The following is a 26,688-nucleotide window of genomic DNA, read 5'->3' on the forward strand; positions in this document are numbered from 1 at the left end:
GGCCCTGCCTCCCTACCCTCCCCTGCAGGCCCCCGCCAGCCTTGGGGTCCCCCTGACACCCCCTTGTCCCCCCACTGCCGGCCCCCGCCAGCCTTGGGGTCCCCCCGAGACCTCCTGTCCCCTTGAGACCTCCTGCCCCCCTGCCAGCCCCTGCCAGCCTTGAGGGCCCCAAGAGACCCCCTTGTCCCCCCACTGCCAGCCCTGCCTCCCTACCCTCCCCTGCCGGCTCCCACCAGCTTGGGGTCCCCTTGACACCCCGTGCCCCCAACTCCCATTCCCGGGGTCCCCACGGCCAGCCCTGTCCCCCACTCACAGACCTGCCCCCCTACCGCGCCTGCCCCCCATTGCCAGCCCCGGGAGTCCCCACAGCCAGCCTTGGAGTCCCCCTGCTAGCCCCACTGCCCCCTTCCGCCAGCCTTGGGGTCCCCCCGAGACCCTCACTGCCCCCCACTCCCAGACCTACCCCTTACCGTCCCCTGGCCCCCGCCAGCCTTGGGCTCCACTGCCCCCCTTTCCCAGCCCTGGGTCCCCCCGGTATGTCCCGTGCCCCAACTGCAAGACCTGCCCCCCTGCCTCCCCCCCACCGGCCCGCGGGCCCCCCTGCCGCCCCCCCACCAGCTGTTTCTCTTTCTCTTCCGCCCCCACTGCCCTCCTTCCGCGAGTTCTTGGCCGGGCCGGGCCCCGCCCCGCCCGCTGCACGGTAAGACCCCCCCCTGCTGGCCCCCCTGCACCCCCCGCCGGATCCCTGCATCCCCCGGGCCTCCCCAAGCCCCTCTGCCTCTTCCCTGCACCCCCGGCCCACCCCAGGCCCCCCCTGCCGGCCCCCCTGCACCCCCCGCCGGACCCCTGCACCCCCCAGGCCCCCCCGCCTCTTCCCTGCACCCCCGGCCCACCCCAGGCCCCCCCTGCCGGCCCCCCTACGCCCCCCGCCGGACCCCTGCACCCCCCCAGGCCCCCTCCCGCCTCTTCCCTGCACCCCCGGCCCACCCCAGGCCCACCCTGCCGGCCCCCCGGCATCCCTCAGGCCCCCCGCCTCTTCCCTCCACCCCAGGCCCCCCTGCCGGCCCCCCTGCACCCCCCGCCGGACCCCTGCATCCCCCCAGGCCCCCCCGCCTCTTCCCTGCACCCCAGGCCCCCCCTGCCGGCCCCCCTGCACCCCCGCCGGCCCCCTGCATCCCCCAGGCCCCCCCAGGCCCCCCGCACCTTTCCCTGCACCCAGGCCCCCCCTGCCGGCTCCCTGCACCTCCTGCCGGACCCCTGCATCCCCCAGGCCCCCCCGCCTCTTCCCTGCACCCCCCACCGGACCCCTGCATCCCCCCGGCCCCCCCCCAGGGCCCGCCGCCTCTTCCCTGCACCCCTGATCCAGCCCAGGGCCCCCCACCTCTTCCCTGCACCCCTGATCCAGCTCATGCCCCCCCGCCGACCCCTCTGTTCCCCCCGGCTCGCCCTAGGGACCCCCGCACCTTTCCCTGCACCCCCGACCCACCCCAGGCCCCCCCGCCTTTTCCCTGCACACCCGCCGACCCTTCTGCTCCCCGGCCCCCTCTTCACCGCCCCAACCCACCCTTGGCTCACCCTGCAGCCGCCTGCCACCTGCACTGTCCGCCCAGCCTGCACCTCCAGGGCCCGCTCCGCCCCCCCAGCACCAGGTCCGACCCCCTGCATCCCGCCACCCGCCCCTGGGGCAATGGGGGACTGGGGCGCGGGGTGGGGGATCAGTGTATGGGGCAGGGTCTGTGCAGGGGAGATTGGGCTATGGGGGGATTGGCCAATGGGATTGGAGTATGGGAGGCTGGCTCGGGATATCGGGGTACAGGGGGGCCGGTTGCAGGAATCGAGGTACAGGGGCCGGCTGGGTACAGTGGAGGGCTTGCTGAGGGATATTGGGGCACAGGGGCTGGTTGCAAGAATTGAGGCACAGGGGCTGGCTGGAGATATTTGGGTTCAGTGTTGGGCTGGCTGGGGAATATTGGGGTACAGGGCTGGTTTCACAAATCAGGGTACAGGAAACTGGCTTAGGATATCAGAGTACAGTGTGGGGCTGGCTGGTATATCGGGTTATGGGTGGGGGCTGGTTTCAGGAATCGGGCTATGGGGGTTTGGTTGCAGGGATCAGGAGAGTATGGAGGGGCTGGCCGGGGGATATTGGGGTATGAGTGGGGGGCTGGCTGGGGATATCGGGGTACAGGGGCGGTTGCAGGAATCGAGGCACAGGGGCTGGCTGGGGATAGCTAGGTACAGTGGAGGGATTGCTGGGGGATATTGGGGTACAGCAGAGGGCTGGTTGCAGGAATCAGGGCACAGGGGGCTGCTTGGGGATATCTGGGTCCAGGGGGCCGGTTGCAGGAATTGAGGTACAGGGGCTGGCTGTGGGTATTGGGGTACAGTAGAGGGCTGGTTGCAGGAATCGGGGCACAGGGGCTGGCTGGAGATATTTGGGTACAGTGTTGGGCTGGCTGGGGGATATTAGGGTACAGGGGACGGCTGGGGATATTGGGGTATGGGGAGTTGGTTGCAGGAATTGGGGAAAGGGTGGGGGCGGGTTGGGGGAATCAGGGTACAGTGGGAGGCTGGCTGGGGATATCGGGGTATGGGGGCTAGTTGAAGGAATTGGGATACAGGGGGCCAGCCAGGAATATTGGTGTACGGGGGGTTGGTTGCAGGGATCAGGGTATGGGCAGGGAACACTGGGGTACAGGTGAGGGCTGGCTGGAGATAGTGAGGTCCGAGGGGCTGGTTGCAGGAATCAGGGTATGGGGGCCGGCTGGGGATATTGGGGTACGGGAGGTTGGTTGCAGGGATTAGGGTATGGAGGGGTTGGTTGCAGGGACTGGGGTATGGGGGCTGGCTGGGGATATTGGGGTATGGGAGGTTGGTTGCAGGGATTGGGGTATGGGGGGTCCGGCTGGGGATATCGAGGTACGGGAGGTTGGTTGCAGGGATCGGGGTACGGGGGGTTGGTTGCAGGAATTGGGGTATGGGGGCTGGCTGGGGATATTGGGGTATGGGAGGTTGGTTGCAGGGATTGGGGTACGAGGGGTTGGTTGCAGGGATTGGGGTATGGGGGGTCCGGCTGGGGATATCGAGGTACGGGAGGTTGGTTGCAGGAATTGGGGTATGGGGGGTCCGGCTGGGGATATCGAGGTACGGGAGGTTGGTTGCAGGGATCGGGGTACGGGAGGTTGGTTGCAGGGATCGGGGTATGGAGGGGATGGCCGGGGGATACCGGAGTGTGGGGGGTTGGTTGCAGGGATTGGGGTACGGGGGCCAGCTGGGGATATCGGGGTATGGAGGTTGGTTGCAGGGATCAGGGTACGAGGGGTTGGTTGCAGGGATTAGGGGATGGAGGGGATGGCCGGGGGATACCGGAGTGTGGGGGGTTGGTTGCAGGGATTGGGGTACGGGGGCCAGCTGGGGATATCGGGGTACGGAGGTAGGTTGCAGGGATCGGGGTACGAGGGGTTGGTTGCAGGGATCGGGGTATGGAGGGGATGGCCGGGGGATACCGGAGTGTGGGGGGTTGGTTGCAGGGATTGGGGTACAGGGGCCAGCTGGGGATATCGGGGTACGGAGGTTGGTTGCAGGGATCGGGGTACGAGGGGTTGGTTGCAGGGATTGGGGTATGGAGGGGATGGCCGGGGGATACCGGAGTGTGGGGAGTTGGTTGCAGGGATTGGGGTACGGGGGCCAGCTGAGGATATCGGGGTACGGAGTTGGATGCAGGGATCGGGCTATGGGTGGGGAATATCTGGGTACTGGTGAGAGGTGGCTGAGGGTAAAGAGGTCCAGGGGGGCTGGTTGCAGGAATCGGGTATGGGGGCTGGCTGGGAATATTGGGGTACAGGTGAGGGCTGGCTGGGGATACGGAGGTCCGGGCAGACTGGTTGCAGGAATCGGGGTTCGGGGGCAGCAGGTTAGTGCTTTGCTCTCCCCCAGGCCGGGTCATGGCGCAGGCGGTCCCACCCCTCGGGGAACCCCAGTTCCTGCAGCTGCGGGAGGAGTTGGTGCAGGCGCTGGCCCGGAGCCCGGTGGATCTGCACCCCGAGACTGTCCAGCAGCTGGTTGAGGCTCCCCTGCCCCCCCACATCAAGTACCGGGAGATTGACGCCCAGGGCATCCTCCGTGCCAACATGCAGGAGCAGGTATTGCTGGGCTGTGGGGAGAGGAGGCATGGGGGGATGGGGAGGGGGTGTTGGGGGGTGAGGGAGTTAGTAGTGGGGCTGGGGAAGGGGAGGGGGCGTTGGGAGCAGATGGGGGGCAGTTGGGGGTAGGTGTGGGGGGCTGGAGGGGGAAGGGGGAAGCTGGGGGCAGGAATAAGGGGCTGGGGAGTGGGCACTGGGAACAGATGGCAGGTGGGGGGAGTTGGAGGGTGGGGCTGGGGAGGGGCGGGGGCACTGAAGCGGGTCAGCAGCGGTGGGGCGGGGAGGGTTGGGGTCGGAAGAGGGGGACTGGGAAGGTGAGAGGGGATGGGGCAGAGGCAGCTCTAGGAGGGCAGAGTGGGGGTGAGGGAGGGATTGGGGGGCTCTGGGTGAATGTGAGGGGCAGAATGGGGGGCTCCTGGCAGGAGGGGAGTTGGGGGAAAAGGGAAGGCAGGGTCTCCGCTCTGGGCTGCTCCTCATGTCCCCTGTTGCCCCCCAGTCCCCGGCCTGCCTGCGAACCATCTCCACGGCCCTCAACATCCTGGAGAAATATGGGCGCAACCTGCTGAACCCCCTGAAACCCCGCTACTGGCGTGGGGTCAAGTTCAACAACCCCGTCTTCCGCAGCACGGTCGATGCCATCCAGGTGGGACCCCGGCCCCCGGGCCCCCCTAGCCCCCGAAACCCCCAGTGCCCCAAACCCCCCCCCGGTCTCCCCCACCCCTCCCAGTGCTCCTGAACCCCCCCAGCCCCCTAAACTCTCAGTGCCCCAAATCCCCCCCTGCCTCTCCCACCCCTCCTAGTGCTCCTGAACCCCCCCAGCCCCCTAAACTCTCAGTGCCCCAAATCCCCCCCCGCCTCTCCCACCCCTCCCAGTGCTCCTGAACCCCCCCAGCCCCTCTGCCCAGGGCCCAGATCGCCCAGCATCTGAACCCCCATAACCCCCCAACACGTGGACTCCCTGCCCCCAGATCACCCAGCTACACTGAACCCCCCAGGATCGCCCGGTCTCCCCGAACCGCAGTACCCAACAAACTTGGCTCTTTCAGCATGGATGAAGCCAGGTGAGACCCCCAAATATGCGTTCTGATCTGCGGAATTCCCCCAACTCCTGAACCCCACTCACTCCCTGTACCCCAATATCCAACAACCCCGTCTTCTGCAGCACGGCCAACAGCCTCAAATCTCCCAGCCCGTTAGTACCGACACCCCCATCCTCCCCAAATCTCCCAGCCCCCCAGTTACTGACACCTCAGCCCCCAAGTCCCCCAGCCCCGCAGGTGCCGACACCCCCACCCCCTCAATCTCCCAGCCCCTCAGTTACCGACACCTCAGCCCCACAGTTACTGACACCCCTGCCCCCCTAATCTCCCAGCTCCCTAGGTACCGACACCCCCACCAGTTACCGACACCTCAGCCCCCCAGTTACTGACACCCCTGCCCTCCTAATCTCCCAGCCCCCAGGTACCGACACCCCCACCCTCTCAATCTCCCAACCCCCCAGGTACCGACACCTCAACCCCCCAGTTACTGACACTCCCGGCCCCTAATCTCCCGGCCCTCCAGGTACCGACACCCTAGTTCAGAGGTGGGCAAACTATGGGCCGCGGGCCACTTCCGGCCCGTGGGACTGTCCTGCCCGGCCCTCCAGCTCCGGGCCGGCCCCAGCCACTCCCCTGCTGTCCCCTTTCCCTCGCGGCTCAGGGGTGAACACAGGGTGCCCTGGCATGCGCCCCGTGGGGGGGGCAGGGGAGAGCAGGGGGGGAGGCTCACCCGCAGCCTCCAGGGAGCAGGCAGGCGGGGCGGGTGGCGGGAGCGGGGGGAACGCGGCCGGAGGACGCAGGGGGGCACCGGGCGGGGAGCAGGCGGGCGGGTGGCAGGAGCGGGGGGAACGCGGCCGGAGGACGCTGGGGGGCACCGGGCGGGGAGCAGGCGGGCTGGGCGGGTGGCGGGAGCGGGGGGAACGTGGCAGGAGGACGCAGGGGGGCACCAGGCAGGGAGCAGGCGGGCGGGTGGCGGGAGCGGGGGGAACGCGGCAGGAGGACGCAGGGGGGCACCGGGCGGGGAGCAGGCGGGCGGGTGGCAGGAGCGGGGGGAACGCGGCCGGAGGACGCAGGGGGGGCACCGGGCGGGGAGCAGGCGGGCTGGGCGGGTGGCGGGAGCGGGGGGGAACGCGGCCGGAGGACGCAGGGGGGCACCGGGCGGGGAGCAGGCGGGCGGGTGGCAGGAGCGGGGGGAACGCGGCCGGAGGACGCAGGGGGGCACCGGGCGGGGAGCAGGCGGGCTGGGCGGGTGGCGGGAGCGGGGGGAACGCGGCCGGAGGACGCAGGGGGGCACCGGGCGGGGAGCAGGCGGGCGGGTGGCAGGAGCGGGGGGGAACGCGGCAGGAGGACGCAGGGGGGCACCGGGCGGGGAGCAGGCGGGTGGGTGGCGGGAGCGGGGGGAACGCGGCAGGAGGACGCAGGGGGGCACCGGGCGGGGAGCAGGCGGGTGGGTGGCGGGAGCGGGGGGAACGCGGCAGGAGGACGCAGGGGGGCACCGGGCGGGGAGCAGGCGGGTGGGTGGCGGGAGCGGGGGGAACGCGGCCGGAGGACGCAGGGGGGCACCGGGCGGGGAGCAGGCGGGCGGGTGGCGGGAGCACGGGGAACGCGGCCGGAGGACGCAGGAGGGCACCGGGCGGGGAGCAGGCGGGCGGGTGGCTGGAGCGGGGGGAACGCGGCCGGAGGACGCAGGGGGGCACCGGGCGGGGAGCAGGCGGGCGGGTGGCGGGAGCGGGGGGAACGCGGCCGGAGGACGCAGGGGGGGACCGGGCGGGGAGCAGGCGGGCTGGGTGGGTGGCGGGAGCACGGGGAACGCGGCAGGAGGGCGCAGGGGGGCACCGGGCGGGGAGCAGGTGGGGCGGGTGGCAGGAGCGGGGGGAACGCGGGCCGGAGGACGCAGGGGGGCACCGGGCGGGGAGCAGGCGGGCGGGTGGCGGGAGCGGGGGGAACGCGGCCGGAGGACGCAGGGGGCACCGGGCGGGGAGCAGGCCGGCGGGTGGCGGGAGCGGGGGGAACGCGGCCGGAGGACGCTGGGGGGGACCGGGCGGGGAGCAGGTGGGCTGGGCGGGTGGCGGGAGCGGGGGGAACGCGGCCGGAGGATGCAGGGGGGGACCGGGCGGGGAGCAGGCGGGCGCGGGGGGAATGCGGCCGGAGGACGCAGGGGGGCACCGGGCGGGCAGCAGGCGGGCGGGAGCGGGGGGAACGCGGCCAGAGGACGCTGGGGGGCACCGGGCGGGGAGCAGGCGGGCTGGGCGGGTGGCGGGAGCACGGGGAACGTGGCAGGAGGACGCAGGGGGGCACCAGGCAGGGAGCAGGCGGGCGGGTGGCGGGAGCGGGGGGAACGCTGCCGGAGGACGCAGGGGGGCACCGGGCGGGGAGCAGGCGGGCGGGTGGCGGGAGCGGGGGGAACGCGGCCGGAGGACGCAGGGGGGGACCGGGTGGGGAGCAGGCGGGCTGGGTGGGTGGCGGGAGCGGGGGGAACGCGGCTGGAGGACGCTGGGGGGGCACCGGGTGGGGAGCAGGCGGGTGGGTGGCGGGAGCGGGGGGGAACGTGGCAGGAGGACGCAGGGGGGCACCGGGCGGGGAGCAGGCGGGTGGGTGGCGGGAGCGGGGGGAACGTGGCAGGAGGACGCAGGGGGGCACCGGGCGGGGGAGCAGGCGGGCTGGGCGGGTGGCGGGAGCACGGGGAACGCGGCAGGAGGACGCAGGGGGGCACCGGGCGGGGAGCAGGCGGGTGGGTGGCGGGAGCGGGGGGAAACGCGGCAGGAGGACGCAGGGGGGCACCGGGCGGGGAGCAGGCGGGCGGGTGGCAGGAGCGGGAGGAACGCGGCCGGAGGACGCTGGGGGGCACCGGGGCGGGGAGCAGGCGGGGCTGGGCGGGTGGCGGGAGCACAGGGAACGCGGCAGGAGGACGCAGGGGGGCACCGGGCGGGGAGCAGGCGGGCTGGGTGGGTGGCAGGAGCGGGGGGAACGCAGCAGGAGGACGCAGGGGGGCACCGGGCGGGGAGCAGGCGGGTGGGTGGCGGGAGCACAGGGAACGCGGCTGGAGGACGCAGGGGGGCACCGGGCGGGGAGCAGGCGGGCGGGTGGCGGGAGCGGGGGGAACGCGGCCGGAGGACGCAGGGGGGCACCGGGCGGGGAGCAGGCGGGCGGGAGGCAGGAGCGGGGGGAACGCGGCCGGAGGACGCAGGGGGGCACCGGGCGGGGAGCAGGCGGGCGGGTGGCGGGAGCGGGGGGAACGCGGCCGGAGGACGCAGGGGGGCACCGGGCGGGGAGCAGGCGGGCGGGTGGCAGGAGCGGGGGGAACGCGGCCGGAGGACGCAGGGGGGGCACCGGGCGGGGAGCAGGCGGGCTGGGCGGGTGGCGGGAGCGGGGGGAACGCGGCCGGAGGACGCAGGGGGGCACCGGGCGGGGAGCAGGCGGGCTGGGCGGGTGGCGGGAGCACGGGGAACGCGGCCGGAGGACGCAGGGGGGCACCGGGCGGGGAGCAGGCGGGCGGGTGGCAGGAGCGGGGGGAACGCGGCCGGAGGACGCAGGGGGGCACCGGGCGGGGAGCAGGCGGGTGGGTGGCGGGAGCGGGGGGAACGTGGCAGGAGGACGCAGGGGGGCACCGGGCGGGGAGCAGGCGGGCGGGTGGCGGGAGCGGGGGGAACGCGGCTGGAGGACGCTGGGGGGCACCGGGCGGGGAGCAGGCTGGCGGGTGGCAGGAGCGGGGGGAACGCGGCCGGAGGGCGCAGGGGGGCACCGGGCGGGGAGCAGCGCTTTGAAAGGGAAACCACCCCCTCTCTCTGGCTGCGCAGCCGCCTCTGCTCGTCGAGTCCTCCGCCCATGTTCGCAGGGGAGGGGGTCCCGGGAGGGGGCAGTCAGGGGACAGGGAGCGGGGGGCTTGGAGAGGGGGTGGGGTCCCAGGGGGCCGTTAGGGGCAGGGTGTCCCAGGAGGGGGCAGTCAGGGGACAGGGAGGGGGGAGCTTGGAGAGGGATTGAGGTCCCGGCGGGCCATTAGGGGCAGGGGTCCTGGGAGTGGGTGGTCAGGGGACAAGGAGCCGGGGGGGCTGGATGGGTCGGAGGTTCTGAGGGGGGCAGTCAGGGGGTGGGAAGTGTGAGGGGGCACATAGGGGGAGGTGGGGGCACAGCCTTCCCTACCCGGCCCTCCGGACAGTTTTGCAGCCCCAGTGTTGCCCTCAGGACAAAAAGTTTGCCCAGCCCTGCCCTAGTTACATTGCAGCCCCCACATGTCTCCCAGCCCCCCAGTTACCGACACCCTAGTTACACCCCAGCCCCGGTGCTAACGTGGCTCCCCACAGGGCGGGCGGGACGTGCTCCGGCTCTACGGCTACACGGAGCAACAGCCGGATGGGCTGAGCTTCGCCGAGGGGCTGGAGGAGCCGGACGCCCGGCGCGTGGCCTCCGTCACCGTGGACGTGGTCCTGCTGCGGGCCGAGCTAAACCTGCTGCTCTCGGTAGGGGGCACCGGGGAGCAGGGGGCGCTGGGCAGGGAGTGAGGTGGGGGCTGAACAGGAAGTGCTGTGGGGCAGGGAGCGGGGTGGGGGCTGAGTTGGAGGCGCTGTGGGGCAGGGAGCAGGGTGGGGGCTGAGCAGGGGGCACTGTGGGGCAGAGAGTGGGGTTGGGGGGCAAGGTGGGGGGCTGAGCAGGGGGCGCTGTGGGGCTGGGAGCAGGGTGGGGGCTGAGCAGGGGGCGCTGTGGGGCTGGGAGCAGGGTGGGGGCTGAGCAGGGGGCGCTGTGGGGCAGAGAGTGGGGTTGGGGGGCTGAGCAGGGGACGCTGTGGGGCTGAGAGCAGGGCAGGGGCTGAGCAGGGGGCGCTGTGGGGCAGAGAGTGGGGTTGGGAGGCTGAGCAGGGGACGCTGTGGGGCTGGGAGCAGGGTAGGGGCTGAGCAAGGGGCGCTGTGGGGCAGAGAGTGGTGTTGGGAGGCTGAGCAGGGGACGCTGTGGGGCTGGGAGCAGGGTAGGGGCTGAGCAGGGGGCGCTCTGGGGCAGAGGGTGGGGTTGGGGGGCAAGGTGGGGGGCTGAGCAGGGGGCGCTGTGGGGCTGGGAGCAGGGTGGGGGCTGAGCAGGGGGCGCTGTGGGGCAGAGAGTGGGGTTGGGGGGCTGAGCAGGGGACGCTGTGGGGCTGGGAGCCGGGTAGGGGCTGAGCAGGGGGCGCTGTGGGGCAGAGAGTGGGGTTGGGGGGCTGAGCAGGGGGCGCTGTGGGGCTGGGAGCAGGGCAGAGGCTGAGTCTCGTGTCTTTTCCATTTCAGAACAATCACCCGAACCCCGATACCCTGCAGAGAATGCTGCAGGGGGGGCAGGAGGTGAGGAGGGGCAAGTGGGAGGGGGTCTAGGGGAGGATGCGGTGCAGGGTTGGGAGAGACAGGGCTGGGGTGTGGGGCAGGGGCAGGGCTAGGGGGGGTCGGGTGGATCGAGGGGTTCGGCTGGGCCTGTCACCTCTTCATTTCTTCCAGGTGACCCTCATCCCGGACTCGGTGTCCGTCCACGACACAGTGCCCCCCGGAGCCCTGCCCCAGATGGGTACGTGCCATGGGGCACCATGGGGAGTGGAGCACAGGGAGCTCTGGCTGTGGGGAGAGCGTGGAGGGAGCCATGGGGCTGGGGAGTGGGGGTGCTGTGAGGCAGGGCGGTGAGGATGCAGAGCAGAGGAGCACCGGCTGGGGGTCGCTGTGGGGAGAGTGCAGGGGCACTGTGGGGCTGGGGAGTGGGGGCGCTGTTGGGCACACAGGGGATTCTGGCTGTGGGGCAGGGCGGTGGGGACTGGGAGTAGGGGAGCACTGGCTAGAGGATATGAGGGGCTGGGCTGTGGGGTGATCCCTCTCTCCCACCCCCCAGGGCCGCCTCCCCGGGCCACCTGCCTGCTGTGTGGGTTGGAGCCAGCGTCCCTGCGCTGCCCCGAATGCAACCAGAGTCTGTGCCCCGAATGCGACCGTCTCTTCCACAAGCACCCGGCCCGGGCCCAGCACCAGCGCCTCCCCGTGGGGGAGCCAGGCTTGGGGGCTGGGCCCCCTGCACAGAGGTAACGGGGATCCCCCTGAGCCACCCTGCCCCCAGGTATTGGAGACCCCCACCCTGAGCCCCCCAGGATACAAGGACCCTCTGAACCCTGTTCTGCCCCCATAGAATGAGCCCCCTCTGTGACCCCCTTAGCCCCCGATAATGGGGACCCCCGATCCCCCCCCAGCACTTGGGTACCTTCTGAACCCTATTCTACTCCAGGCAATACATTAATTATGATTACAAATGAATTGAAACATTGAAAATCACATTTGAAATAAAAATAAATGTAAAAAGAAAAAGTTTCCTACCAAACTGGCCGTAATTTGGGTGATTCCTCAGCCGAAATGGTGATTCAGATCAGCTGTTCGTTAAACTTTACATTTCGAATGCGATTTCTTTTCTCTTGAACACCCAGCCTGCAAAATAAACAAAGTACCGTTAAACTGAAACCCGAAGAAATGAAAAAATAAATAAATGGAAACTAAAAATGAAACGCACGTCTTTGCCGTGATACTAAGGAACAGGCCCCCAAATGTGATTTCAATGAAAGCTGGACCTAAACCAGGACATTTCAGTCGCTTTCAATGTGTTTTCTTCTTTGTTTAGTAACAAACCCCCCACAGGATCAGGTGAATGACAATTCAAAAAGAAATCAAGTGAAATTAAAAATGAAATTTAAAATCAAAATAAAAGCCGTCAACTTTTGACGACTGCTTCGTAACAGCTTTGCCATAAAGCGACGTGCAGCCGATGCGGACGAGATCCCAACAGGTGATCAAAGGGAAGGTTTCCATTTCCAACACGTTCGCTGCTTTTCCTTCTTTTCTCTCTCGTGAAGAGAGACGATTATCAAATACGTGAATGACGGTGAAAAAAACAACAGCAGGTGAAATAAAAAACGAAACACAAATTTACTGGCAAATAAAACGCCAAGTGAACGAATTTGGTTCAAAATTCAGTACCAGAAAAGATTCAATTGAAAATAAAAGTGAGAAACGTACATTTAAAACCAAGGCTTTCATATTAATGACTAAAACGAAGAAAATGTCCCCAACGCCCCCCGCCCCCCCCCCCCCCCCGGGCTCGAACCCGGGCACCAGTTTTCTGGGCTGGATTTTTTAATTAAAAGCTCAAATTCAGGGGGGGACCCGGCTCTCAGTGGCACCACCCCGCTGCCTGCACCCCAACTCAGCAAGTCAGTGAGGGGAACCCGCTTGCTCGCGGAGTGCAGCTCCATTCGGACAACAGGCCCCTTGGTTTGGGGGACCCCCTGCCTGGCCCCAACCCCCCCTGCCCCCAGGGGTTGGGGTCCCCCTGCCTGATCCCCCCCACCTCTAGGCATTGGAGACCCCCTGCCTGGCCCCAATCCCCCCTTCCCCCAGGTGTTGGGGTCCCCTTGCCTGACCCCCCCACCTCTAGGCATTGGGGATCCCCTGCCTGGCCCCAATCCCCTCTTCCCCCAGGGGTTGGGGTCCCCCTGCCTGACCCCCCGTCCCACCTCTAGGCATTGGGGACTCCCTGCCTGGCCCCAATCCCCCCTTCCCCCAGGGGTTGGGGTCCCTCTGCCTGACCCCCCCCATCTCTAGGCATTGGGGATCCCCTGTCTGGCCCCAGTCCCCCCTTCCCCCAGGGGTTGGGGTCCCCCTGCCTGGCCTCTCAATCGTCCCTGGCCCAGGTTTTGGAAAGCCCCTGCCTGGTCCACCACCCCAGGTACTGGGGACCCCCAACCCCCTAATCCCATTTCCAGGGCTCCTGGCCCTTTAAAACGCCTGAGGATTCTGGGACGTTCCATTCAGTGGCCAGGAGAGGGCGACAGTTGCCCCAGAGCATTATGGGTCCCTGTTTGGGCCGGGCCAGGGGGGAGCAGAGGTGGGGGAGGGGAGAGGGTCATGGGATGTAGGGGCCTGAGCGGGAATTTGGGGGTTCAGGGGATGTATCGGGGTGTGGGGTTCTGTGGGAATATGGGGGTGGGGCTGTGGGGATTTGGGGGGCCGGATGGGGACTCTGGGGCTGCAGGGTGGGGGTGGGGGTAGAAATGGGGATTTGGGGGGCAGGATGGGGGCTCTGGGGGTGCAGGGTGGGGTGTGGGGAGGAGTGGGGATTTGGGGGGCAGGATAGGGGCTCTGGGGGCACAGGGTGGGGTGTGGGGAGGAGTGGGGATTTGGGGGTGCAGGGTGGGGGCTCTGGGGGTGCAGGGTGGGGTGTGGGGAGGAGTGGGGATTTGGGGGGCAGGATAGGGGCTCTGGGGGCACAGGGTGGGGTGTGGGGAGGAGTGGGGATTTGGGGGTGCAGGGTGGGGGCTCTGGGGGTGCAGGGTGGGGGTGTGGGGAGGAGTGGGGATTTGAGGGGCAAGATGGGGGTTCTGGGGGTGCAGGGTGGGGTAGAAGTGGGGATTTGGGGGTGCAGGGTGGGAGCAGTGGGGGACTGTGAGGATGGGGGTGCAGGAATGGGGTTTGGGGGCAGTGGGGTTCTGGGGGTGCACAGTGGGGGGGATTTGGGGGCAGGATGGGGGCTCTGGGGCTGCAAGGTGGAGATGTGGGATGGAATGGGGATTTGGGGGTGCAGGGTGGGGCAGTGGGGGCTGTGAGGGTCTGGAGTGCAGGATGGGGCATGGGAGCTGTGGAAATTTGGGGGCAGGATAGGGGTCTGGGGTGCAGGATGGGGGTCGGGTGGTGTGGGGATTAGGGGGCGCAGGGTGTGGGTGTGGGGGGAAGTGGGGATTTGGAGGCAAGAAGGGGGCTCTGGGGCTGCAGGGTGGAGGTGTGGGGTGGGGTGGGGATTAGGGGTGCAGATTGGGGATGTGGGGGGCTGTAGGAATTTGGAGGCAAGATGGGAGCTCGGATTGCAGGGTGGAGGTGTGGGGTGGAATGGGGATTAGGGGTTGCGGGGTGGGGGTGTGGGGGCTGGGGGGATTTGGGGGCAGGATGGGGGTCGGGGTGCAGGATGGGGGTCAGGTGGTGTGGGGATTAGGGGTGCAGAGTGTAAGTGTGGGGAGCAGTGGGGATTTGGAGGCAAGAAGGGGGCTCTGGGGCTGCAGGGTGGAGGTGTGGGGTGGAGTGGGGATTAGGGATGCAGGGTGGGGATGTGGGGGGCTGTGAGGATTGAGGTGCAGGAATGGGGGAGCTGTGGGGATCTGGGGTGCAGCGTGGGGGCATGGGGAGGTCAATGGCATTTGGGGGGGTCCCGCCGGGTCCCGCCCATCTCACCCCCTTCTCTCTCCCCCAGCCTGTCCATGGTGCCATCGGAGCCCCCGGTCGCCCGCCCGGCCCTGCCCCCCAAGCCACGCCTGCCCTGGCTCTGTGGCGCCTGCCATGCCCCCAATGAGGCGCGGGCCGTGCTGTGCGTGGGGTGCGACCGACCCCGGGGCTGCCCCACGCCCCCCAACCCTCCGCCCGATGGGGACCCCCTCCGGGGGGCCTGGGCCTGCCAGACTTGCACCTTCCTCAACACTGGCCCCACCGTGCTGTGTGCCGTGTGTGAGCGCCCCCGGCTGGCCGGCCGGCCCGGCGCCCCCGACCCCCAGCATCCCCCGGATGGCCCCCCGGTGCCCATGCAGGTAAGGGGGCAGCGCCCCTCACTCCTGACCCACAGCCCCTGCTGGGCCCGGCCTCCCCCTCAGTGCCCCTCACTCCTGACCCGCAGCCCCTGCTGGGCCCAGCCTCCCCCCCCGGTGCCCCTCACTCCTGACCCGCAGCCCCTGCTGGGCCCGGCCTCCCCCTCAGTGCCCCTCACTCCTGACCCGCAGCCCCTGCTGGGCCCAGCCTCCCCCCCCGGTGCCCCTCACTCCTGACCCGCAGCCCCTGCTGGGCCCAGCCTCCCCCCCCGTGCCCCTCACTCCTGACCCGCAGCCCCTGCTGGGCCCGGCCTCCCCCCCGGTGCCCCTCACTCCTGACCCGCAGCCCCTGCTGGGCCCGGCCTCCCCCCCGGTGCCCCTCACTCCTGACCCGCAGCCCCTGCTGGGCCCAGCCTCCCCCCCCGGTGCCCCTCACTCCTGACCCGCAGCCCCTGCTGGGCCCGGCCTCCCCCCCCGGTGCCCCTCACTCCTGACCCGCAGCCCCTGCTGGGCCCGGCCTCCCCCTCAGTGCCCCTCACTCCTGACCCGCAGCCCCTGCTGGGCCCAGCCTCCCCCCCCGGTGCCCCTCACTCCTGACCCGCAGCCCCTGCTGGGCCCAGCCTCCCCCCCCGGTGCCCCTCACTCCTGACCCGCAGCCCCTGCTGGGCCCGGCCTCCCCCCCGGTGCCCCTCACTCCTGACCCGCAGCCCCTGCTGGGCCCGGCCTCCCCCCCGGTGCCCCTCACTCCTGACCCGCAGCCCCTGCTGGGCCCAGCCTCCCCCCCCGGTGCCCCTCACTCCTGACCCGCAGCCCCTGCTGGGCCCGGCCTCCCCCCCCGGTGCCCCTCACTCCTGACCCGCAGCCCCTGCTGGGCCCGGCCTCCCCCCCGGTGCCCCTCACTCCTGACCCGCAGCCCCTGCTGGGCCCGGCCTGCCCCCCGGTGCCCCTCACTCCTGACCCGCAGCCCCTGCCCTCCATTAACCCCCGGCTCCCCGCAGGCCAAGGGGGCCCCAGGCTGGCAGTGCGAACACTGCACCTTCTGGAACCAGCTGCCTGGGCGGGTGTGTGAGGTTTGCAACAGGACCAGCCAGCTTGGGGGGCCCCCCCAGGAAGAGAAGGGACCCCGGCGTCCCGGCAAGCCCCACCCCCTCTCACCAGAGGAGGTGGAGCGGCGGCGGCAGGAGAAGCTGCGAGAGGACGGAATGAAGCTGGTGGCCATGATCCGGGTGAGAGGCCCCGCCCCCTTTCCAGAGGCCCCTCCCCTCATCCTTGAAAAACATCTGGAGATCCTACCCTCTCCCTGAATCCCCTTGAAGCTCCTCCCCCTCCTGTGCCCGTCTCCCATGCAGGCCCCTCCCCTCCTCTGCACAGGCCAACCGTCATCAGGGGCGGAGCCAACAGGATAACTCCTAACCCCGCCCTCTCCCAGTAGAGGAGGTGGGGCTCTCTCTAACCCCGCCCTCCCCCAGGACCCAGGGCTCTCTCTCTAACCCCGCCCTCTCCCAGACTAGGAGGTGGGGCTCTCTCTAACCCCGCCCTCCCCCAGGACCCAGGGCTCTCTCTAACCCCGCCCTCTCCCAGACTAGGAGGTGGGACTCTCTCTAACCCCGCCCTCCCCCAGAAGAGGAGGTGGGGCTCTCTATAACCCCGCCCTCCCACAGGACAGGGCTCTCTCTCACCCTGCCCTCCCCCAGGACACAGGGCTCTCTCTAACCCCGCCCTCTCCCAGTAGAGGAGGAGGGGCTCTCTAACCCCGCCCTCCCCCAGGACGCAGGGCTCTCTCTAACCCCGCCCTCTCCCAGTGGAGGAGGTGGGGCTCTCTCTAACCCCGCCTTCCCCCAGGACACAGGGCTCTCTCTAACCCCACCCACTCCCAGTAGAGGTGGGGCTCTCTCTAACCCCACCCTCTCCCAGTGGAGGAGGTGGGGCTCTCTCTAACCCCGCCCTCTCCCAGTAGAGGAGGCGGAGCTCTCGCTAACCCTGCCCTCTCCCAGACTAGGAGGTGGGGCTCTCTCTAACCCCGCCCTCTCCCAGTAGAGAAGGCGGAGCTCTCTCTAACCCCGCCCTCTCCCCAGGAGGCGGAGCTGGTGGGCGTGCCCCCAGAGGAAGTGGGGGCGGCTCTGCGGTACTCGGGGACGGAGCTGCCCCTGCCCTGGCTGCGCTCAGAGCTGCCCGCGGTGCTGGACGCGGTGGTGGAACAGGCCACGGAGCGGGGGGCAGGCGCCGAGCTAGGAGCCATCACACAGCAGGAGGCTCGCGCCGCGTGGACCCAGAGCCAGGGCGACATGGATGAGGCTGTGAGCCGCTGCCTGAGCACCCGGCGCAGCAAGGTAGGGGCAGGGCCAGGAGCCAGGGATTGGGGGGGAGGGGCTTGGATGGGAGGGGAGAGGCGAGGCAGGGCTTGTGGGGCAGGGAAAGGCTATAGGGGAGGGGCAGGACCTGGAGAGGTGAAGGGTGGGGCCTAGGTGGGGTAAAGGGTTCTGAGGCAGGGGAAGGGGAGGGCTTGAGGGGCGGGGCCTGGGAGGGGTGGGGCTTGTGGAGAGGGGTAAGGCCTGGAAGGGGTTATGGGGGACAGGAGGGGCTCATTGGGAGGGATGGGTCCTGGGAGGGGCGTGGCTTGTGGGGCTTATGGGGAGGGGCGGGGCCTGGGAGGGGCGGGGATGGTTGGGCAGGGGTTGGGTCCGGGGCCATGTCGGGGGTCCCATCTCTCCCCCCTGCAGGTGCGAGAGCTGGCGGCGCTGGGGTTCGCAGAGCGGGGGCCGGTGCTGCAGGCGCTCTACCAGAACGGGGGCGACCTGTGGGGGGCCCTGACGGAGCTGCAGCGCCTCCAGCTGGAGCCCTTCCACCGGCGCATGTGGGACCTGGCCGAGCCCGAGATCGACTTCCACGCGCCCGACCGGCAGGTCAGAGCCAGGGGCAGGGGGATGTGGGGAAAGTCTGGGGGTGGGAGCAAGGGGGGAACCAGGGGTGGGGGGGGCCATGGGGGATGCGGGCGGTGCTGACTCCCTCTCCCCACAGGCGCTGCTGCGGCGGCTGCTGGCCTCGCTGGCGCTGCCCAGCTGGGGGCGGGCGGAGCTGGTGCTGTCGCTGGTGCGGGAGCAGGAGGCGGTGGAGAACCGGGGGAGGCGGGCGGCCTTGGCCGACATTGTGGACGCCGTGCGGGCCTCCCCCGACCGCGACTTCATCAAACGCCTGCTCAACTGGGAGTGCGCCGTGTGCGGCTGGGTGCTGCCCCGCAACCAGGTACCCCTGCTGGCCGGGCGCGACCCCCCCTGGCTGGGCACGACCCCACTGCTGGGCACTGCCACCACCTCCTGCCAGGCACTGCCACCCCCTGCCGGCCGGGCACAACCCCCCTGCCGGGCACTGCCACCCCTTGTCAGCCGGGCACTGCCACCCGCTGGCTGGGCACGACCTGCCTGCTGGGCACTGCCACCCCCTGCTGGCTGCACACAACCCCCCTGCCGGGCTCTGCACACCCCTGCTAGCCAAAAATAACACCCCACCCCACCTCCACCGGGCACAGCACCCCCCTGTGCTGCCTGGCCTGTGTCCCCCCTTTCTCCCCCCAACCACCAGCCAGGCACAACCTCCCCCGTGCCAGCTGTGCCTGTGTGGGACCCCCAGCCAGGGTTGTCCCATCCTTCCTCCGCCAACCAGCCGCAGCCCCCTCCCCTCCACCAGGCGGGAGCGTCCCCTTTCATGAGCTTGGTGGGTCCCCCCAACCCTGTGATTCCCCCCAAGATACAGCCACCCACCAGACATCCCTCCCTATGCGTCCCTCCCATGTCCCCCCCAGACGCGTCTTCCCTGATAGGCCGATTCCCAGCCCCATCTAAGCCGTGTCCCCCCCAGATGGATCCCCAGATGCACCTCCCCAGACAGATCCCCAGATGTGTGTCTCCCCCCCCGCCCCAGGACACGTCCCCCCCAGACACATCCCCCCTCAGATGCATCTCCCCTGACGGGCAGATTCCCGGCCCCATTTGAGCCGCATTCCCCACCCCCCTGGACAGATCCCAGACGCATCCTCCCCAGACAGATCCCCAGATGTGTGTCTCCCCCCCCAGACGTGTCCCACCCCAGACACATCCCCCACAGATGCATCTCCCCTGACGGGCAGATTCCCAGCCCCATTTGAGCCGTGTCCCCCCCAGACGGATCGTCAGATGTGTGTCTCCCCCCGAGACACGTCCTCCCCCGATGTATCTCCCCCGATGGGCAGATTCCTGGTCCCATTTGAGCCACATCCCCCCCAGACAGATCCCCAGATGTCTCCCCCCCAGGACACATCCTCCTCCCAGACATGTCCCCCCTCCAGATGCATCTCCTCCAGTGGGCAGATTCCCAGCCCTATTTGAGCCACATCCCCCCCAGACGCATCCTCCCCAGACAAATCCCCAGATGTGTGTCTCCCCCCAGACACATCCCCCTCAGACACGTCCCCCCCTCCAGATGCATCTCTCCCGATGGGCAGATTCCTAGCACCATATGAGCTGCGTCCCTCCCAGACAGATCCCCAGATGTGTGTCTCCCCCCAGAAACGTCCTCCCCCCGATGTATCTCCCACAACAGGCAGATTCCTGGTCCCATTTGAGCTGCGTCCCCCCCCGGACAGATCCCCAGACACATCCCCCCCAGATGCATCTTCCCCGACGAGCAGATTCCCGGCCCCGTCTGAGCTGCATCCCCCCCGCACAGATCCCCAGACGCATCCCCCCCCCCAAGGCCGGCCAATTCCCGGCCCCATCTGAGCTGCGTCCCCCCCGCACAGATCCCCAGATGCATCCCCCCCCCCAAGCCAGCCAATTCCCGGCCCCATCTGAGCTGCGTCCCCCCCGCACAGATCCCCAGATGCATGCCCCCCCCCAAGCCAGCCAATTCCCGGCCCCATCTGAGCTGCGTCCCCCCCCCCTCAAGCCAGCCAATTCCCGGCCCCATCTGAGCTGCGTCCCCCCCGCACAGATCCCCAGATGCATCCCCCCCCCAAGCCAGCCAATTCCCGGCCCCATCTGAGCCGCGTCCCCCTCAGATGCAGTCGCTGACGTCCTGCGAATGCACCATCTGCCCTGACTGCTTCGCCCAGCACTTCACCATCGCCGTGAAGGAGAAACACATCACGGACCTGGTGTGTCCGGCCTGCGACGCGCCCGACCTGAGCGACGAGGCCGAGCTGCTGGGCTACTTCTCCACGCTGGACATCCAGGTACGGGGCCCTGGGGGCCCCCAAACCTCCCAGGGGCCCCTGTACCCCCTCTGAGTCCCCTCAATCCTCTCGGGCCCCCCTGAAACTCCCCCAAGCCTCCAACCCGACCTGCTGGGAACTTCTCCACGCTGGACATCCAGGTACCGGGCCCTGGGGGCCCCCAAACCTCCCAGGGGCCCCTGTACCCCCTCTGAGTCCCCTCAATCCTCTCGGGCCCCCCTGAAACTCCCCAAGCCTCCAACCCGACCTGCTGGGTACTTCTCCACGCTGGACATCCAGAGCCCCTAACCCCTGAACCCCCCAAACCCAGGGGACCCCAAAACCCACTCCCACCCCAGTCCCCCTGAGCCCCCACAGCTGTGGCCCTCATGCCTAGGTATTGGGGTGACCTGCGCCCCATCCCCACACCCCCTGGGGTGAACACACCATTCCACGCCTGGGACCCCCCTGCACCCAGCCTGGGGGGGACACCCCAAAAAGGCAGGGGAGCTCCGGAAGCCCCTGCTCACCCCTCCCCGTCCTCCCCCAGCTCCGCGAGTGCCTGGACCCCGAGACCTACGAACTCTTCAGCAAGAAGCTGACGGAACGGGAGCTCATGCGGGACCCCAAGTTCCAGTGGTGCACCCACGTGAGTGGGTCGGGCCCCAGGGCCAGGGGCGGGGCCAGAAGGCTGGGGGCGGGGCCAGAATCCCAGGGGACAGGGGACAGGGCACAGGGCAGGGTGGGCTGGGGGGGGGAAGAGGAGGTGTGTGGCAGGGGAGGGGTCCTTGGCAGGGTTCGGGGGGGCTCTGGGGGGAGGACTGTGGTCGTTTCTCGGGGGGCTGTGGGGGTCTCTCATTGGGGTCTCTCGGGGGGCCTCTCTCTCACCCCCCCTTCCCCCTCCAGTGCTCGTTCGGGTTCATCTACGAGTCGGAGCAGGCGGCCGCCCAGTGTCCCCAGTGCAACCAGAGCTTCTGTGTCCACTGCAAGCGCGCGGTGAGGGGGGGCTGGGGGGGCTGCAGGGACAGGGGGGCTGTGGGCAGGAGCTGGGCAGGGGGACGACGACGACGACAAGAGGCAGATGCTCCAGTGTCGGGTAGTTCCGCAGGCTCTGGCGGGGTCAGGCTAGGCGGGGAAGGGCTGGGCATGGAGGACCGGGGGGGCTGTGTGGGTGGCGGGGGGGGGGGGCCCGAGGCTGCACTGACTCCCACATCTCACCCCCCCAGTGGGAGCCGCAGCACCAGGGCCTGTCGTGCCAGGAATTCCAGGAGTGGAAGAGAACCAATGACCCCCAGTACCAGGCGCAGGGGCTGGCAGTGTATCTGCAGGAGAACGGAATCGGTGAGCCCCCCTGTTCCCCCCCCCCCGCAGCCCCCCAACCCACCCTCTGCCCCCCAGTACCGGGCACAGGGGCTGGTGGTGTACTTGCAGGAGAACGGAATCGGTGAGCCCCCCTGTTCCCCCCCCCGCACCCCCCCAACCCACCCCCTGTCCGCCAGTACCGGGCACAGGGGCTGGTGGTGTACCTGCAGGAGAACGGAATCGGTGAGCCCCCCTGTTGTCCCCCACAGCCCCCCAACCCACCCCCTGCCCCCCAGCACCGGGCACAGGGGCTGGCCGTGTACCTGCAGGAGAACGGAATCGGTGAGCCCCCCTGCTCCCCCCCAACCCGCCTCCTGCCCCCCAGTACCGGGCACAGGGGCTGGCCGTGTACCTGCAGGAGAAGGGAACCGGTGAGCTCCCCTGCGTCCCCCCAACCCGCCCCCTGCCCCCCAGTACCGGGCACAGGGGCTGGCCGTGTACCTGCAGGAGAAGGGAACCGGTGAGCTCCCCTGCGTCCCCCCAACCCGCCCCCTGCCCCCCAGTACCGGGCACAGGGGCTGGCCGTGTACCTGCAGGAGAAGGGAACCGGTGAGCTCCCCTGCTCCCCCCCAACCCGCCCCCTGCCCCCCAGTACCGGGCACAGGGGCTGGCCGTGTACCTGCAGGAGAAGGGAACCGGTGAGCTCCCCTGCGTCCCCCCAACCCGCCCCCTGCCCCCCAGTACCGGGCACAGGGGCTGGCCGTGTACCTGCAGGAGAAGGGAACCGGTGAGCTCCCCTGCGTCCCCCCAACCCGCCCCCTGCCCCCCAGTACCGGGCACAGGGGCTGGCCGTGTACCTGCAGGAGAAGGGAATCGGTGAGCCCCCCTGCTCCCCCCCAACCCGCCCCCTGCCCCCCAGTACCGGGCACAGGGGCTGGCCGTGTACCTGCAGGAGAAGGGAACCGGTGAGCCCCCCTGCTCCTCCCCAACCCGCCCCCTGCCCCCCAGTACCGGGCACGGGCTGGCCGTGTACCTGCAGGAGAAGGGAACCGGTGAGCTCCCCTGCGTCCCCCCAACCCGCCCCCTGCCCCCCCGTACCGGGCACAGGGGCTGGCCGTGTACCTGCAGGAGAAGGGAAACGGTGAGCCCCCCCTCATCACCCCACACACGCTCCAAGCCCCCCTGTTCCTTGGCCCCCTTTCCCAGTGCCCCCCCGGGTGCTGCTGGCCCCCCCGTTGACTCCCCCCGTCTCTCTCTCGCCAGCCTGCCCCAAGTGCAAGTTCCCCTACGCGCTGGCCCGGGGGGGCTGCATGCACTTCCAGTGCTCGCAGTGCAGGCACCACTTCTGCAGCGGCTGCTACGGGGCCTTCTACACCAAGAACGTAAGGGGCCCGGGGGCTGCGCTGTGGGATCCTTGGTGGGGGTGTTGGGTTGGTTGTGTGGTGCTGTGGGACCAGGGCCGCCCAGGCGGGGGGGCAAGTGGGGCAATTTGCCCTGGCCCCGCAGGGGCCCCCACAAGAGTCTTTTGGGGCCCCTGGAACAGGGTCCTTCTTCCGCTCTGGGTCTTCGGCGGCGAGGGGTCCTTCCGCTCCAGGGCGGAAAGACCCCCCGCTGCCGAATTACCACTGAAGCAGGACCCGCCACCGAAAACCCCAGGCCCCCTGAATCCTCTGGGCAGCCCTGGTTAGGTGAGGTGTTGTGGAGGTGTTGGGTTTGTTGGTAGATGTTGGATGGGGAATGGGGGTAGTGTAGGGTTGTTAGGGGGTGTTGGGTTGGTTGCAGGGTGTTGGATGGGGTTGTGGTGTGGTGCAGGGTGTGGGTTTGCGGTTGGTTGTTGTGTGGGGGGCTGTCAGAGGTTAGGGGGGTGGGGTTTGTGTTGTAGCGTTCTTGGGTGGGGTGTTGTGGGGGTGTTGGGTTGGTTGTTGGGTGGAGATGGGGTGTGGTGTTGTCAGACACAGGTGTTGGGTTGGTTGCTGAGTGTTGGGTGGGGTGGCGGTTGTGTGTGGGGTTGTCGGTTGTGGGTACCGGTTTGGTTGTTGGGGGTGGGGCTGTTGGGGGTTGTGTAGGGGTTGGGGTTTGTGTTCTGGGTTACTGGGTGGGGTATTGGGTTTACTGGTAGGTATTGGGTGGGGAATGGGGGTAGGGTTGTTGGGGGTGTTGGGTGGGGATGGGGGTTGTGGTGTGGGTTTGTCAGATGTGGGTGTTGGGTTAGGTGTGGGGCTGTCAGGGGTTGTGGGGGGATGGGTTTGTGTTGTAGGATTGTTGGGTGGGGTGTTGCGAGGGTGTTGGGTTTGTTGCTGAGTGTTGGCTGGGGATGGGGGTTGTGGTGTTGGGTTGGTTGTTGGGTGTGGGGCTGTCAGGGGTTGTGGAGCTGTGGGGGGATGGGGGGGTTGTGCTGCTGTGTAGCAGTGTCTCTCCTCTCCCCCCCCCAGAAATGCCCAGTGCCCTCGTGCCCGGTTCGCCAGTCCCTGCACGGGCACCACCCCCGCGACTGCCTCTTCTACCTGCGCGACTGGGACGTGGGGCGGCTGCAGCGCCTCCTGCAGGTCGGGGGGCGCGGGGGGATCCGGGGGATGGGCCCTGAAGGGCATTGGGGAGACAGGGCCGGGGGTGACTGGGGGGGATCCGGGGCCAGGGTGATTGTGGGGGGACGCTGGGGGTTGGGGGGAGCAGGGGGGGCAACCGTGGGTCTCACTCTTGACCCCCCCCCAGGATAACGGAGTTGTCTTCAACACGGAACCCCCCACTGGGACCCGCCCAGCGCCTGGAGGTGAGAGCAGGGGATTGTGGGTACCCCCCCCCGGGCAGGGAATTATAGGTAAATGGGCAGGAGATGGTGGGTAACGGGGTGTCCCGGAGTCCCCGGGGGGTGCTCGGGAGCTGCTCCCCATGCAGCCAGCCGGGACTCGGGGGATTCTCCTCTGGGAGCAGCCTGGCTCCCGCGCTTCCCCCTTCCTGGGCCTGACCCCGGAGCATCCAGCGTCCCCGTCCCCCTGGGCGCGTCCTGCAGCGAGTCCCCCCAGGGGGTCCTGGGGAGCCCAAGGGCCCTGCCCGCTGACGCCGCAGCCAGCGGCAGGAACCCGGCGTAGGACAGAGCTTGTAGGTACCGACTCTGGACCCCTAAGTCAGGTCCATCTTGGGGCCGGGGAGGCTGGACCCCGGTTCTGGACCCCCCCAATTTCCCCAGCCAGCTCCAAAAAGACACTCTCCAGCCCCCCCTCTGCCTTTGCCCCTTTCCCGGGCCAGGATCCACCTGACCCCTTGTTCTCCAGCCCCGTCACTGGGCACCTTGCCGGGGAGGGGCCTAGACCGGGCGTCGGCCATTCTCTGGGCAGACCCCATCACACCCGCCCCCTAGGGCTCTGCACCAATCGCACCCCCTGCCCCCCCACCTAGAGACTTATGAACTGCAGAGGGGAAACTGAGACACCCGCACAATATTCACAGAAAACATTCCCACTTCATCACACCAGGCAATCGCCCCCCCAGGCAAGGGATTGTGGGAAACCGGATAGAGATCGGCCCCTGAGCAGGGGATTGTGGGTAACCTGGCAATCCCCCCCCCCAGCAGGGGATTGTGGGTAACCTGGCAATCCCCCCCCCCCAGCAGGGGATTGTGGGTAACCGGATAGAGATCGGCCCCTGAGCAGGGGATTAGGGGTGACCAGGTGAGGTTGGCCCCTCCCCAGGCCGGGGATTGTGGGTAGCCGGGGTGTTGGCGTTACCCATCATGCCGTGCCTGCCAGGTGGCTGCCGGGTGATGGAGCAGAAGGAGACACTGGCCGGGCTGCGGGACGAGGCCTGCGGGAAGGAGACGTCCCCCGGCTACGCCGGCCTCTGCCAGTAAGTGGGGGGGCTGTGGGGCATTGGCTGGTCGGGAGGGCTGGAGTGGAGTGGGGTTATGTAGGAGATTGGGGGGTCAGGCCGGCTGCGGGGGTTGGGAGATTAGAAGGACTAGGGTTGTATGGGGCTGGTGAGTCGGAGGCTGGGGGCATGCGTGGGGCAGGGGTCGTTGGGGGATGGGGGGACACGGGGCGGGGTAGATGGGGGATCTGGGGGTGCTGAGGGGAGGCATGGGGCGGAGGGTGTTGGGGGGACACATGGGGAGGGTGTCGGGGAGAGCTGGGGGGACGTGGGGTGGGGGGGCAGGGGGCACTTGAGTTGGGAGGTGTTGGGGGACACCGGCTGACTCCCCCCGGGGACAGGGGGGTGGGGGGATCTGGGGGACGAAGGCCAGCTGATCCCCCCAGGGGACATGGGGGGCAGGGGGCACTGGGGGACCCGCGAGGGCGCAGGGGGATCTGGGGGACGGACGCGGGGGTGCTGGGGGACCCCGGGGGGCGCTGGGGCACCTGGGGGGGCGCATGCCGGCTGACCCCCGGGGGGATCTGAGGGGCAGACGCTGACCCCCCAGGGCGCACTACAAGGAGTACCTGGTGAGCCTGATCAACGCCCGGGCGCTGGACCCCGCCCGGCTCTACGCGCTGCCCGAGCTGGAGACCGTCTACCAGCGCCACCAGGGGGCGCTGCCCCCCCGGCCCCCCGGCGAGCCCGAGGACACCTACCGCGGGCGCCTGCTGCAGGTACCAGCCCCACGGGACGGGCAGCTTGGGGGGTCATGGGGGAGTCGGGGGGGCTGAGCTCTGGGGGGTGGGGAGGCAATTCCCCTGGAGGGAGGAGTCGGGGGGGACAGGCTGGGCAGCTGGGAATCTTGGGGGGCTAATGGGGCCACCTCCTCACTCCCATCTGCCCCCCACAGAAGCTGATGGAAGAGGTGCCCCTGGGCCCCAAGATCTTACGGCAGCGGCAGTGACCCCCTCCCCGGCCGGCCTGGAAGATTGGAGAAGATGCTGCTGTGGGGGGAGGGGAGGACTGGGGGGAGGATTCGATTTTAGCTGATTTGGGGGGTCGTGTGAGAACCCCTCTATCCTGAACCCCAATTCCCCATCCACAGCATAAGGGACCCCAAGGTAGCAACCAGTGGGGTCCCTGAGTCCCCATCTGGGGGGTCATCTGACATTGGAGTGAGGGGCCTGCCCATCCCCCTTGCTGGGGACTCTGTGGGGCTCAGAATATTGGGGTTCAAGCCCCTCGGGGTAACACAAATCGGGATTTGGGGGTTCAAGGGACAGAACATTGTGAGACCCAATAAAACAGTCTGATCCAAGCAGGAATCTCAGGTTCTCAATAATGCAGCAGGTATCCCCAAAACTGCCCTGACCCACAGCCCCCCAAAACTAACCCTCCCCCCAGCCGGCACCCCCCAGCACTGCCTAGCGTCCACGTCTCACCAACAGCCCCCCAAAACTAGACTGGCCCCCTAGTCTGTGCCCCACCCACTGCAAGGCCAGCCCTGCCGAGCCCCTCACTCCCGCCCCGCAGCCCCTGCTACCCCAGCCTGGCCCCCCCCCCAGCCCTGCCGTGCCCCTCACTCCGGACCCGCAGCCCCTGCCCCCCACCCTG

General features: G+C 69.1%; 1 protein-coding gene and 1 long non-coding RNA gene across 4 annotated transcripts; both read left to right on the forward strand.

The window, feature by feature from the left end:
- The first annotated feature begins 598 nt into the window (after nt 1-598).
- Nucleotides 599-26,392, forward strand: RNF31 (ring finger protein 31). 2 transcript variants are annotated; one of them, XM_050919021.1, is made up of 22 exons: nt 599-700; nt 3,937-4,142; nt 4,639-4,785; nt 9,484-9,639; nt 10,435-10,488; nt 10,639-10,705; nt 11,021-11,204; nt 14,411-14,741; nt 15,737-15,964; nt 16,814-17,068; nt 17,459-17,641; nt 17,757-17,981; nt 19,771-19,944; nt 20,474-20,572; nt 20,830-20,919; nt 21,150-21,264; nt 22,489-22,607; nt 23,658-23,771; nt 23,938-23,995; nt 24,972-25,068; nt 25,640-25,808; nt 25,985-26,392. In XM_050919021.1, the coding sequence occupies exons 2-22, from the start codon at nt 3,945-3,947 to the stop codon at nt 26,036-26,038; spliced, it is 3,117 nt and encodes a 1,038-aa protein (XP_050774978.1). In that variant the 5' UTR covers nt 599-700; nt 3,937-3,944; the 3' UTR covers nt 26,039-26,392. The 2 variants fall into 2 exon arrangements, with proteins under 2 accessions (XP_050774978.1, XP_050774979.1); XM_050919022.1 differs by lacking the exon at nt 25,640-25,808.
- On the forward strand, nt 16,148-16,718 carry LOC127031957 (uncharacterized). Of its 2 annotated transcripts, none has more exons than XR_007768609.1 (3): nt 16,148-16,175; nt 16,253-16,620; nt 16,658-16,716. It is a non-coding gene; the product is annotated as an uncharacterized LOC127031957 (long non-coding RNA). The 2 variants fall into 2 exon arrangements; XR_007768610.1 differs by lacking the exon at nt 16,148-16,175 and having other exon boundaries at nt 16,187-16,327; nt 16,368-16,620; nt 16,658-16,718.
- Nucleotides 26,393-26,688: the final 296 nt, after the last annotated feature.

Source organism: Gopherus flavomarginatus, chromosome 11 (genome assembly GCF_025201925.1).
Source record: "Gopherus flavomarginatus isolate rGopFla2 chromosome 11, rGopFla2.mat.asm, whole genome shotgun sequence".
In the NCBI taxonomy this organism is placed as follows: domain Eukaryota; kingdom Metazoa; phylum Chordata; order Testudines; family Testudinidae; genus Gopherus; species Gopherus flavomarginatus.